The 13813-nt window shown below is 27.2% G+C and overlaps 3 protein-coding genes across 5 annotated transcripts; 2 read left to right on the top strand and 1 right to left on the bottom strand.

The window, feature by feature from the left end:
• Positions 1–1985: 1985 nt before the first annotated feature.
• LOC128962038 (DNA topoisomerase I, mitochondrial-like) lies at positions 1986–5201 on the bottom strand. 3 transcript variants are annotated; one of them, XM_054308356.1, is made up of 3 exons: positions 4924–5201; positions 2287–4728; positions 1986–2217 (listed from the first exon to the last, which is right to left on the bottom strand). In XM_054308356.1, exons 2-3 carry the CDS (start codon positions 4605–4607, stop codon positions 2115–2117), a joined length of 2424 nt encoding a protein of 807 aa, XP_054164331.1. In that variant the 5' UTR covers positions 4608–4728; positions 4924–5201; the 3' UTR covers positions 1986–2114. The 3 variants fall into 3 exon arrangements, with proteins under 3 accessions (XP_054164331.1, XP_054164332.1, XP_054164333.1); XM_054308357.1 differs by having other exon boundaries at positions 2287–4692; XM_054308358.1 differs by having other exon boundaries at positions 2287–4679.
• Positions 5202–6210: 1009 nt separating this feature from the next.
• On the top strand, positions 6211–8428 carry LOC128962591 (casein kinase II subunit alpha). Its single transcript, XM_054308973.1, has 7 exons — positions 6211–6514; positions 6735–7106; positions 7179–7280; positions 7343–7537; positions 7605–7918; positions 7965–8113; positions 8178–8428. The coding sequence occupies exons 2-7, from the start codon at positions 6900–6902 to the stop codon at positions 8297–8299; spliced, it is 1089 nt and encodes a 362-aa protein (XP_054164948.1). The 5' UTR covers positions 6211–6514; positions 6735–6899; the 3' UTR covers positions 8300–8428.
• Positions 8429–8559: 131 nt separating this feature from the next.
• On the top strand, positions 8560–11301 carry LOC128962452 (alpha-L-iduronidase-like). The gene is made up of 6 exons (XM_054308827.1): positions 8560–8580; positions 9874–9890; positions 9943–10711; positions 10812–10993; positions 11061–11232; positions 11278–11301. Exons 1-6 carry the CDS (start codon positions 8560–8562, stop codon positions 11299–11301), a joined length of 1185 nt encoding a protein of 394 aa, XP_054164802.1.
• Positions 11302–13813: the final 2512 nt, after the last annotated feature.

Genomic DNA, 13813 nt, shown 5'->3' with positions numbered 1-13813 from the left:
TTCCTATAAAAAGTTTTTACTGTATTTACTTACAGTACTCTATATAATTAGATACAAAAGTAGTTTAAAACATTTATTATTATTTGAATCATACATTAGTTGTAAATTACTTTATATTTATATAATACTGTATAATATTATAATTCGGAAACTTTTTAATTGTTTTACAAATCGATTCTCAAAATATTCCTGTTTTAAAAATTTAATTAATCACACAATTTGTGAGATAGTGACCACAAATGTGATAATTGATACCATGTTTAATGCCATAGAAATTAATTTTAAACTACTTTTATAATGCGTTTTATAGATATAATCATTTAAATACTACAGTACAAATTTAATGGTAATTTAGCTTATCATTTAATAAAAATATTATTGTTAAATTTCTTAAAATCAATTAAATTATTATATAAGTTAAATGTTTAAAGTAAATCAATTTAGTATTGTACCCTGACTATATTATTAGATTGATTAGGAGGAGTCAAATTAAGTTTGGATAATAGAGTCAATTGCCTGTAAACTTTATAAGACAATTATAAACAATTATTGAGTGATTACAGTATATCATAAAAAATAATTATAAATAATTGTTAACAAAGTATAGGATGAATACTAGGGAAAGCTATCTCCAACTGGCAGAGCATTGAATTTATTAACAAAAAACAATTTACGGCTCAGTAATAATCAAAATAATAGTCTAGATTTAGAGCATATATAAAAGCAGCCAATTTATTGATAAACTTAAATATTATATATACTATATATCAGTTAATGTATTAAATTTGTTGTTTTATTACAATTGTTTATAAGCGTTAATATGCTTTTAAAAACTATTTTTCAGGTATAAGTGTCAAAAATAAATTTACCCAAATGTTGCTAATAATTTTCTGTATATATTCAATAGTTTGTTTTAGCAGTTTTAATATTATCAATTTGCAAAATGACAAGTGCTGGTCATGGAGGGCATGTCAATGTAAAGGTATACAGAGGACCGGGAGGTCATGGACACCATAAGTTCGCTCCGTGGGGTTATTACGCACACTTACCACCTGATGATCACAAACATGGATATCATGGATAACTACTTTATAATTTCTTGAAAATAATTCAAAAGTCAGTGATATGTTGTATTTTAACAAATTTAATGTCAAATAAAGTAAATATTAAAAAATTATTAAAAATTGATTTTATACTAATTATAAATATGTATTATCTGCTATTTTCGTTGAAATTATTCAATTTGAAAAACCCATTATCCATTTAAATTAAGCTAATCTTTCTAATGAAATATATTTATATAATGTTAAACTTAAAACATAAATAATTCGTCAGTAATAACAAATAAGACAATTTAAGAGAATATATGTTAAAATAAAATTTTGAAAAATGTATATTTATAATAAACTAGCATAAAATCGATTACATATTTATAAGCTGTTTATAGCTACAGTATGTATATAATGGCCCCAAAATAGTCATTATAAGAATATATTGAAAAAATCATTGAAATAATAATTCATTAAAATATAACAAAAATTGAGAAAAATTTGGTTTACAGATCCGATAGTAGTATTGTTTTTTTTTTGTCATTACAATTATATTAATACTAAACATATATTTATTCTCTTAAATCACAGTATTTTAATTGGAATTGTTGTTTAAATATTTGCTGTTTTTTTAAAAATTATATATGATTTTAATGTATGTGTAATTATTATTGGTTGTAAATTCATTATAAAATCACCAGCAATAATTATATGTATAATATAATTGCATTAAATATACTGAACAATACTACTGTTGGGTCTGTAAACCAAATTTGATCCAAAATTATTAATTAGTATAAATAATAAGCAATAATAATAATTATAGGTGAGAGCTAAGAGTATAATATAATGTAAATAATGAGCTTTCATGATAATATCCAAATTAATTGTTAAACACTTGTATATAAATGCTGAACGATAATGAATGTATCAAATGAATGGATAACAAAAAACATTTAATTTTTGTTTTTGTCTGAATTTTTGTTTTTTAAATTAATTTGTGGTATAAATGATTAAAATTCTAACTAAATATCCATTTTTATGAAATAGATAGTCAATGCGCGGTCAGAATTGATATTCAGAGCCAACCATTTCTATAGCCCACCGAAATTTATCTCTTTGTGTTTTATTGTATATCTTATCGATGGAAACTTCATATTTTTTGCACCTATAGAAAAATGAGACATTATATTAGTAAAAATAAATATTTGGTATATAAGCCACTAATCACTCATACCAGGCGACACTGATTCTGGGATCCAAATAATTGAGTTTAGATGTTCCCAAAGCTATTTGTTTGTTCTCTTCTTTGTCAGTTCTCTGTACTTCTAATTTCTGGAGCTGATCCTCGAGTGTATCCAATCTTTTCTTGAGTTTTGCTTTAGTTCCAGAATCGCTACCTTTTTTAGCGTCTTTGTAAGCCTTTTTCGCTTCTTTTACTACTTTTTTCTTGTCTTTAATTTTCACTTCCAAATTCTCCATTTGTTTGTCAAACGTTTTGGGAACAGCTCTTTGATGGTTACAAAGGAGAGCAACAGCGCGATTAGCTCTATTATAGGCCAATATCTTTTCGGGAACACTCATATTTGCTTTTGTCAATTCATTTAACTGAGTTTGCAGTGTTTGCGATGCGTTATAAGTCCTGAATACTTTGGCAGTCAAGCCATCCATCAATGAATTCAAATAGCGATTGAGGTCAGCCGTATCTATTCGGTCAAAGAGGTCGTCGCCATCGTTCTTATTCTCCATAAAATGCTGCAAATTCTTAAAAACTCTTTTCTCGACTGACACAGAATTCTCATAACGAATACTATCTTTACCTAAGAAGTCAAAGTCAACCACATATTCCTTTCCATTTTTTTCTTTGTGAAGTTGGATGTGTTCGACACGAAGTGAACAACAGCCAACAGTATCTGCAGTCTCTCCTTCTTCTTTCTCATTACCAGCTCTTAAGGCTAACTTATCGATGAAATAAAGCGCAACAGCTCGCTGTCGTTTAACCATTTCTCTGGCTTTAAAATCGCAGCGATAGTCGTCTCTAATTTTGTTAATATATTTCTTCAGTTCTCTGGCCTTCTCATATTTCATCCAATCTTTCTGACTCTTCAATTTTGATGACGGGTTTAACATAATATACTTAACATTACCCATAATATTCTCAGTCCACGAGACGAGCCACGTAACGGTGTTATCGTGACGCACTTCTTTCCATTTGTGACCTTCGGGTGGTTTCGGAGCGTTTGCTTTCTTTCCAATATTGATAATGATTTCTTCAGGTCGGACCCGTTTCTTCAATCTACCCATCTTTGGATGCTCTCCTCGGCCCCTGAAAAGACCCGGCGGTTCTATTCTAAAATTGCCAATCTTTTGCTTGTGTCCATCAACAACACAATAACCATATTCTTCAATAAGTTTTTCATTTTGCTTTTTAATCTCTTGTTTTTCTTCTTTAGTTTTATTCTTCCGTCTCTCCGATTCTGTTTTAAAATGTTCGGCCAGTTCTTTGAAATTACATTTCTTTAAATCAGTAATAACTTCTTTCTCTTCTGCATTCATTGTCTTTCGCCAGTCTTTAAAGAAATTCTTATTAAAGACATCTTTGCCTACGTAGTCGTGTTCCAGCATTCGGGCATAAAAACCTGCCACTTCTTCAGCCGGTGGTTTCAGGCGCATAGCCTTTCCCTCGTAATAAAACTTAACACTTTTAGGAAGTGGTTCGTAATCGGGTGGAAACACTGGTCCTTTGTGTTCCAATGTTTTCCATTTAATGCCCTCTCCGTGACTCTCTTCCTCCCACCACTTCCATATGTGTTCTTCATTTTCTTCTTTTTTTACTCTTTTCTTAGGACTCTTTTCAGGACTCGAATTAATCTCTTTTTTAACCGTCTTTTTGCTTTTGGAATCACTCTTTTTGTCATTTTTACTACTCTTTGACTTTTTCTTGGATTCCTTGTAATCGTCGTCGTCGTCATCAGAATAGGACTTCTTTTTCTTAGTTTTCTTCGGTTTGTACTTTTCCTCCTCTTCTGAATCGTACTCCGATTCATAATCCGAGTCATTCTTCCGTTTCCTACCTTTTGTGTCTTTCGTTTTCTTCACTTTTGCTGTGCTTTTACTTGATTTCGACTTCTTTTCTTGTGGTGAATATTCGTCTTCCGAATCACTTTTCTCTTTCTTCACGTGTTTCGTCAACTTCTTTGACAACGGTTCGTCGTCGCTATCATCTCCAGCTTCTGAATCACTTCTCTCTCTTTTAATAGATTGAGAGCTGTAATCATTCTGACTTTGAGACTGGGATTCACTGTCATAATTGTTGCCATTGTTGTTGTTGTTATTGTTGTTGTTGTAGTTCTCATCGTCTGAATCACTGCCACTCTTGTTGTTGGAAGAGTTCAGTTTGTTATTCGATGATTTGTCGCCATCAGAGTCACTGTCGGAGTTGTTGTTTGCCTCACTATCACTATTGTCGTTGATATTGTTGTGATTGATATTTGAGTCACTATTGTATGAGTTGTCTTCACTTTTGACTGAACCTTCCGGTGACGAGGAGTTCGGCATTTCGTCACAATTAGTCAAATGATACAAACAGTCAGTTGTGACAAAATCGGCCTAAAAAGCGTTGGATTGAAACTTCACGCGAAAACTATTTAATATTATTATTAATTTCGTATAATATTAGCTAAAAAGCAATTATTAACATTGTTTTAGATATAAATGGTTAGACATTTAGATTACAATTGATTAAAATGTATGAATTGATTGAAAAAACGAAAAATGAGTGCAAATAATGTGATAAAAGACATGAAAAGCTTGGAGTCATTCACTCAGACATTAACTCCATATTCAAAGAGTAAAACAAATTAATTATACAAACCTTTAAATACAATATCAAAGCAAAGTATCAGTGATTTACAAGCAATGTCTTGACTGAAACAATGATTATGTCGATGGATGTGTTGGTCGTCTAAACTAATGTTGGATCAGTCACTCAACTCTTGTTATATATCTTTATGGTCTCAAAGCCGACAACAATGAAAGCCATGTCTCCTATGTCTCTAATAAACGCCTTTTCCCTAAATATCAGACAACCCTTTGCTTACATTCAGACAATGCCTGTAATGCTGTCATACATTCAAATTAGTGTCAATACAGACACTTAACTAATATATCAATTGATATCAACTCAATAACATTATAAACTACTTTAAATCATTTAATTGTCATTAAATTACATTCAAATTAATATATGTTTTACAGTAATAATTGCATTAACTTTTGGGGATATTTCCCAACAAATCTATTGATTAACACTTTTAGGGATTTTGTTGCAAACATTTGGTTTAACTGACTGTTGAAGCGCTTAGTTTGAAATCAAGTTATTTATATTTATTTCATATAATTATATATTTCTATTAATTATCATTATATGACATAATATACCACTAATTTATTTTGTTAATTATATTGACTTTTTAAAAAATTTAAAGTAATGTCTAAAAGTTGTATTGCAATTTGCAAACAATAGTCATAATAATCAGTAATCATATATTATAATACTGTATATAAAAATTGTAAAAAAATCTTTGAAACAATTTGAATAATATTTTCATATAAATTTATGATAATTAATAACTTCAAATTTATAGTCATCAAAATTTTATTATAATTTATGAATTTGTTTTATTTTTTTGTGCAAATAAATATAACCCAGAAATATATTTAGTTTAATAATTTTGTACAATATATTACATAATGTACCTTGATGATTATTATTGTTTTGTGTGTTAATAGTTTGATTTAACAATTTATTAACAATTTAGCCTATGGTTAGTCAAACAATTTATTCATAAAGTTTTATATTTGTTTGAATAAATAGTGTCTATTATATGATATTAATATAATTTTGTAGTAAACGTATGATATGTTTATTAATGTATATTATATTATCAATTGTCAGTTTTGGTCACATTTGTGGTTAAATTGTTAATCGTGTTAATAGTTGTAATCAATTGGTTATTATAATAGAAAATACATTATATTTTGATTATGTGGTCAATAATAACAAGTAAAGTAAAGTATTAGTCATTCTATTATATGACTACTTTGTGTGACAATTGAATGAATACATTGATGTGTGAGTGCGTCGACTCAGTTGTCAATAGTATATAGTGTTGTATTGTATTGAGTATTATATGTGTTGTATGTGTTATATGTGTTGTTGTGTGGCATTTGATGTCTCATATGGTATATCAAAGTGTCTACAAGTGTTGAGCGTTGACTGTACTATCAGTTCTCCACTCGATTGTATTGTTGGCGTCGATGTGAGTGAATGTTTGAGTAGTGTTTGTAGTATTGAATAGAATTGATGTGCCATTGAATGTGTGGATGGACTCCATCTTTACTTTGGATCAGTGATTGCCAATTGAGTGATACATAACTATATCTTCAAACACATTGAAAGTGATGTAATTATGACTGAATTTGATCCACTAATACATTGACCACAAAGACAATTGTCACTTATATACAAATGATTGACAATAGTTGTATTACCGGTGTTGACATACAATACAACACAACACAACCCAAACCCCAAACTATTGAGTTGTCAATCACTGAGTGATGTCTTGTCTTTTGATTCAATGGTTTCATTATAATTATATAACAAATGATTTGTTTTTATAGTAAAGACTAAAATCAATCATTGGTTTTACATCATCGGTGGCGAAGTATATAAAGAAGTCATTGTTTAATTCATTAATAGTTTTGAGGCGTTTGAATGTCAAAACCGATATCATAGCAGTCAGTGGTATATATTCGCGAGTCTTGTGGACCTCTTCTTCATCAGCAATGCCCTTACCATCGCGTTCACGAGTCTATGCAGATGTGAACTCTCACCGCTCGCGCGAGTACTGGGATTACGAGTCGCATGTCGTGGAGTGGGCCAATCAGGATGACTATCAATTGGTGAAGAAGTTGGGTCGCGGCAAGTACTCGGAAGTTTTTGAAGCCATCAATATCACCAACAATGAAAAATGTGTGGTAAAAATCCTTAAGGTTTGTTGTCATCATTTGTTTTAAATGTGAATTTGTAACTAAAATACCAATTGATTTGTTTATCATCTAAAGCCGGTCAAGAAGAAGAAGATTAAACGTGAAATAAAAATATTAGAGAACCTGAGGGGCGGACCAAATATTATTAATCTTCAAGCAGTGGTTAAAGATCAAGTGGTTTGTGTTTAACTTAAATTGTCTTAAGTATGTCTTAATATTGAAATGATGTCTATTGATAGTCACGAACTCCTGCGTTGATCTTCGAACACGTGAACAATACAGACTTCAAACAGTTGTATCAAACGTTAACGGATTACGATATTCGCTATTATTTGTATGAATTACTCAAAGCACTCGATTATAGCCATAGTATGGGAATAATGCACAGAGACGTCAAACCTCATAATGTTATGATAGATCATGAAAATAGAAAAGTTTGTTTTAAACTTAAAAACGTTTTATTATTATTATTAATAATCTATTATTTTGATTGTTTTACAGCTGAGACTTATAGATTGGGGTTTGGCTGAGTTCTATCATCCGGGACAAGAATATAATGTTCGGGTGGCCTCCAGATATTTCAAAGGTCCCGAACTACTTGTTGATTATCAGATGTATGACTACTCGCTAGACATGTGGTCATTAGGCTGTATGTTAGCCTCAATGATATTCCGAAAGGAGCCTTTCTTTCACGGACACGACAATTACGATCAACTCGTGAGAATTGCCAAAGTCTTGGGAACCGAAGACTTATATGAATATCTGAATAAATATCAAATAGAATTGGATCCCAGATTTGATGACATTCTTGGAAGGTATACATTATATCTTAGAATAATGTTATTAACTATATATTTATAGGCACTCAAGGAAAAGGTGGGAGCGCTTTGTTCACGGAGAGAACTCACATTTGGTTACTCCCGAAGCTCTCGACTTTTTAGATAAATTGTTACGTTATGATCACAACGATAGGCTTACGGCCAGGGAGGCTATGGAACACGCATACTTCTGTAGGAACTGACCATTGATTTTATAACAAATAGATTTTCTAACGAAAAATATAAATTTTTATAGACCCAGTTGTGAAGGAGGCGACGACCCGTTCTTTTATAGACTCTCAACGCCTAACCGGCCACAGCGGGACTCCCCCTCCAGTTGCATCTGTAGGAGAATTAAATCCCCAAACAGTTACCTAATTATATGTATTTTTTAATCAATTCTTAATAATAATTGAACTCATCTTAAAGTAAACAAACAATCCATATAAAGAATGATTCGTTATTATTATAATTCTAATTATTATAACAATAATTTAAAGCTTATGTATTAAACGAACGGTAAAAATGGCTTGAAATTACATTTTATTTATTTTGGTTTTTTTTATTTAAAAAAATCTATTGAAATCTGCAATTCTTGTGCTCAGTTTTGCGAATTTTACAGTAAAAACATTACAGAAATGTCAAAATTTTATCAAAAAGTTTATATCCATAATTTGGAATCAAAGTAAACTAAAAGCGTTTAAATTGATTTTTATAAACAATTGAAATAAAAAGTACTTTCAATTGAACTCAGATATCACTTGACAACACACGCATCCATATTAAGTTTTATATTGATTATTAAGTGATTGATAACTTATATAATTGAATTTTTTTATTTTGTAAAAGTAAGTCATTTAATTTTTTCCAGACCTCATTGAAATTTTACAATATATTTTCATGTAATAAATTATAATTTATAGATAAATGTTTTGATTATTTTTTCAAAATTGATTATAAATTACGGGTAATATAATTTGATGAGTAAAAGTTATGTGAAAAAAATGTTTTTCAAACTAATATTTATTCAGAATTTAAGTAGTATTTACAAAATAACTTTTGTTATATTAAAAGAATGAATGGATAACTAATAACTAAATATAATTAATTTAATATAAATAATATGTTTTAATAGCATCAGAAAGATATGTTTGGCTGAATAAAAATTAAGACACCATTTAATTTCATTTTAATAATAAAAATAAATAATCAAGATAAACAATAAATTGGTATGATTTTAATTTTTAAATTATTCACTATTTTATTATATCATATTTTTATTAGTTTATAAAAAGTATACTACTATACCTGTATTTTATAGTAAAGTATTGTAATAATTTGATAATTTTGAAGCAACATGTTCATTTTACTCATTTGTGAATATCAAATATAACTTATAAAGTTTTTAAAAATTAACATTTCAAATATTATTGGATTAGATAATTCAATATTTAATATAAATATTGATTTTACACATTATCTTAATCTCAAGTGTCTATTACATACGATTACTATTAATATTGTTTAAACTTATTGTTTATTGATTTATAATTTAAAATGGTTAAATTTTTAATTAATGGTATATTTCTATTTTTAACTACTAGTTATTGTAGAACAGTTTGTATAGATAGTTATAATGATAGAGATTATTATAATCAAAGTGATGATAAATTAGTAATAAATATAAACGTAAATGAAATCAACAATATTCTGGACCATTTTTGGGTAATTATTTTTTAATGTGTGTGTTTGTATGTGTGTATGTGTGTATGTATGTATGTRTGTGTGTGTGTGTGTGTGTGTGTGTGTGTGTGTGTGTGTGTGTGTGTGTGTGTGTGTGTGTGTGTGTGTGTGTGTGTGTGTGTGTGTGTGTGTGTTTGATATTGTTTATTAGTTATAATAATTCTTAATTACATTTTTTTATAATAAGTTTTAATAAAAATTATAAATAGGAAAATACAGGATTTTGGTGAGAGTTTGATTGAAAAAAAAGTTTAACTAATGTTATGATTTGGTGACAGTCCTCCTGATCCTCACTCCGATGCCTTCACTTATATGTTGAGTAGTGATATGCACCACAATTTGGCTTTAATAGGCTCTGTACCACATAATGGCATTAAACAGATTAGAATACATTACTTATTGAAATTGATCCAGGTTGACGTTTTTAATGGTCAATTTGAATATAATTTTACATATTTAGATCAATTAATAACATTACTTAGAAATTACAATTTAAAACCTGGATTTGAATTAATGGGAAATCCGTCCAACATTTACAATGATTTTGAAAATAAGACTCAAATTATTCAATGGAAAGAAATGGTTCAACAAATGATTAGACGATATATAAAGAAGTTTGGATTGAATTATATAAAGCAATGGAATTTTGAGTCTTGGAACGAACCGTCCATTGAATTCAAACATTATTTTAGTGATAATATTAAAGTCACTCCAAAAGGATTTCTTAATTATTATGACTCCTGTTCTTTGGCTATTAAAGAGATCGATAATAATCTTGTATTTGGAGGTCCGGGAGACCACTGGCCTAAAGATATAAAAAATGGTTCATTTGTTATAGATTTGATCAATCATTTTATCAATGGTTCTAATTTTTTAAGTGGAAAGAAGAGTGATATTAAATTAGATTATTTGTCATTACATGAAAAGGGATCTAAAGGCCAGTCGTCTTACACCGACTACTTAGAAGATAAGGCTTTAAATGATATTTCTTATTATTTTAATACTTTAAAAAACATACCATTTGTTAATAATGAAGGCGATCCTGAAGTAAGATATTATTATTATTTGATATAATGTTTTGTATGTTATAATGAAAATATATTGTATTATAATAATTAATGTGATTTATTATACATGTATTATTAAGGTTGGTTGGAATAGGAACAGGACGTGGAGGGCTGATAATAGATATGCCGCTACTATTGTACAATCAGTGGCCAGACATATATATGGATACAATTACACCAACAAATTATCACAGTTTGCATTTGATAACGCATTCTTAAGCTATTATCCGTATCAGTTCACTCAACGAACATTATTAGCCAGGTCTGTCTATTTAATAATTTATTTAAATTTTCAACTTATGTAAACTCAATTTAAATTTATGAATTAGATTTCAAATAAATAATACTAAACCACATTTCACACAATTTATTAAAAAGCCGGCACTTTCTGTAATGGGATTACTATCCAAATTAGGCGATCATTTATTGCATTTTAAATCAAATGTCAAATCAAATTCAACATTTAATATTATAAGCAGCGCTTATTTTGGCACTAAAAACGTTTTAACATCTAATTTAAGGTTTATTATATATGCATGACTATAGGTATCATTACTTGAGTTTGGATAAAATTAATTTTTTCCAGTTATGAATCTTGATTATCGATGCAATGGTATCTAAATGTTTTTTTTATATATTAATTATAGTATTGGTATACAATCTTAGGGATGTTCACAATCTAAAAAAAATAGAAAAGTAATTATAGTTATACATTATACAGTTTGTACGTATTTAATAGAGTAAATCAAATTAAAATATAAAAATCAAATAGGTCTATTGTAGTTATATTGAATTTCATATTATATCATGAAAAATTTATTAAAATGCATTTTATAATAAATATATAATTGAGATATTTTATAAAATGAAAACATAGTTGAAGAAAAAATTATATTTTATCCCAACTCAACTTATTTATATTTATATTTATTTATTTAAACCTTTTTCACTAATTTTGTCATTTATTTTACATATGTTTTCTCATTTGTATTTGTATTTTCAGTTATATAAAATAACTTTATTATATATTTTTCATTTATTTGTAAACTATATATAATTTAGAATATTATTAAATTAATATTTAGAGCCAAAGAATATTCTATATTAATTGTCAACTCATTGGATACACTCTTATCAAACAAAACCAATTTTGTAAAAATAAACATAAATTTTGAGAAAATAAATGAAGATCTAAAAGACTGGAAGTGGACTCAGTATATAATGGATAATATTTATACCAATCCTTTTGATATCTGGAAGCAAAATAATTGTCCGGATTATCCATCAGATTACTTATTCAGACAAATGAGAGATCACGAAGTGATAACTAATAATTATTTTGTTGTCTAATAAGTTTTTATAATATTATTAATTTTTATTATTTATAATATACTGAATAATAATTATAAGATTAATATTAATATTAATATTAATATATTAATCAATAATAGGAACCATATATATCTGTTAATTCTGAAGACTTGATTCTTGACTCAAATGTTTGGTCACATTCTTTTGAAATGTCATTTCCGAGTATATCTTTGATTCAAATTTGTCGTAAAACTTATTCAACGCTTCAAAAGGTTAGAAATACACCTAAATTTTAATTTCTATTTATTAATAATTATTTTAAGATTTATGACTTTCAAGGCATTCATATAACAAATACATCGGTTTTATTTACTTGGATTTCATCTAATATTAGGTAATATAATACTATTATACAGTTTATTACAATAAAGTATTTTCACTGTTAGTATTAATCTGATTAATAAAATTAATTTATAAAAGATGTCTAAAGACTTATGAGATTGAATTCTCTAAGAATGGTTACAATAAATCATTTAACAAAATTAATAATAAAAACATTATATTTTCATCGTTTCAATACACGGGTTAGTAGTATTATATATTAATTATTAATTAAATAAAAAATTATTTAGTATTCTTTACATTTATTTAATACATATATAAATATATTTTTTTAAGTTATTGATAAAAGTGATACTGTGTTTGGTTACTATCGACTTCGAGCCATTGATTTTTGGGACCAAAAAAGTGAATTTTCTGATATATTAAATTGGAAATTATCTTAAATTACAACAATAATAATATTATAGGTTTATTTCATTTTCTGAATTTATTTAATTAAAACTTTATTAATAAATTCTATTATAATTCATAACACTATAAACTAATTAAAAAATAATTTTTTAATTTAAATAATTAAATGTTTTTATATTAAATCTTGAAATTTTGAAACTTGAATATTAAATTATCCAATAGATTACATATTAATATTTAAAACACATAAAGATATAATAGTTGTGTAATAATTTTTAGGAGTCTATTATCATATAATATATGATAAGTACTACTGTATTACTACTAATTTATTTATCATAATTGATGTAATCATGAACTCCTAAAAGGAGTACGTATCTGAATTCTATATGTCTGTCTGTCTGTCCCAAAAATTTTTTCGAATTTTTAAATTTTCATTTCAGATTTTGATAAAGCATCAAAAATGAGCTATGGGGATAAGTATTTAAATTTTGATATTTCATCAGGAACTTAGAGAATATAGAGTTCAAAAATTTAAAAAAAAAATTTTAATTTTAAAGTATAATTTTTAATAGCGCATAAAAATAAGGTACAGTGTATATGTATAAAAATTTACATATCATTAGGAATATAGATAAAATGGCGGCCAAATTACAAAAAAGTTTAAATATTAATTTTAAATTGAGTTTATTATTGATACCCCACATGATTAAAGTTTCTTTGGATAAGGAGTTCGTATGGAAATGCTTTCTAGCATTCTCAACTGGTTTTTTGTATTGTAAGTTTGTAACCATAAAAATTTTATGATTTCATCAAATATCTGCAATTTAAAATTACTTTTAATTTTCTACAAATTTAATTTTGTATAAATGTTTACACAAATATAAATTTATAATTATAATTATGATGTTAATAATATTTAATATTAATAATTACATTATTTTAAATAAATTTTTTAAATATTTTTGAGATTATTTTTGATATATGAGAATATTATTTGAGTAAAATTTATATTTGG

The sequence above is a fragment of the Oppia nitens genome, unplaced genomic scaffold (assembly GCF_028296485.1).
Source record: "Oppia nitens isolate AA-2021 unplaced genomic scaffold, nextdenovo-longstitch-racon4-pilon3 scaffold6_pilon_pilon_pilon, whole genome shotgun sequence".
Taxonomy (NCBI): Eukaryota; Metazoa; Arthropoda; class Arachnida; order Sarcoptiformes; family Oppiidae; genus Oppia; species Oppia nitens.
This window is presented reverse-complemented; position numbering and strand designations above follow the sequence as displayed.

Excerpts from the sequence above, each read along its gene's own strand:
- LOC128962038 (XM_054308356.1), bottom strand. The coding sequence starts at position 4,607 with ATGCCGAACTCCTCGTCACCGGAAGGTTCAGTCAAAAGTGAAGACAAC. Across the intron at positions 2,218-2,286 it reads CCCAGAATCAGTGTCGCCTG|GTGCAAAAAATATGAAGTTT; the intron begins GTATGAGTGATT and ends ATTTTTCTATAG.
- LOC128962591 (XM_054308973.1), top strand. The coding sequence starts at position 6,900 with ATGCCCTTACCATCGCGTTCACGAGTCTATGCAGATGTGAACTCTCAC. Across the intron at positions 7,538-7,604 it reads TAGATCATGAAAATAGAAAA|CTGAGACTTATAGATTGGGG; the intron begins GTTTGTTTTAAA and ends ATTGTTTTACAG. Across the intron at positions 7,919-7,964 it reads TTTGATGACATTCTTGGAAG|GCACTCAAGGAAAAGGTGGG; the intron begins GTATACATTATA and ends ATATATTTATAG.
- LOC128962452 (XM_054308827.1), top strand. The coding sequence starts at position 8,560 with ATGTCAAAATTTTATCAAAAA. Across the intron at positions 10,712-10,811 it reads ATAATGAAGGCGATCCTGAA|GTTGGTTGGAATAGGAACAG; the intron begins GTAAGATATTAT and ends TGTATTATTAAG. Across the intron at positions 11,233-11,277 it reads CTTATTTTGGCACTAAAAAC|GTATCATTACTTGAGTTTGG; the intron begins GTTTTAACATCT and ends GCATGACTATAG.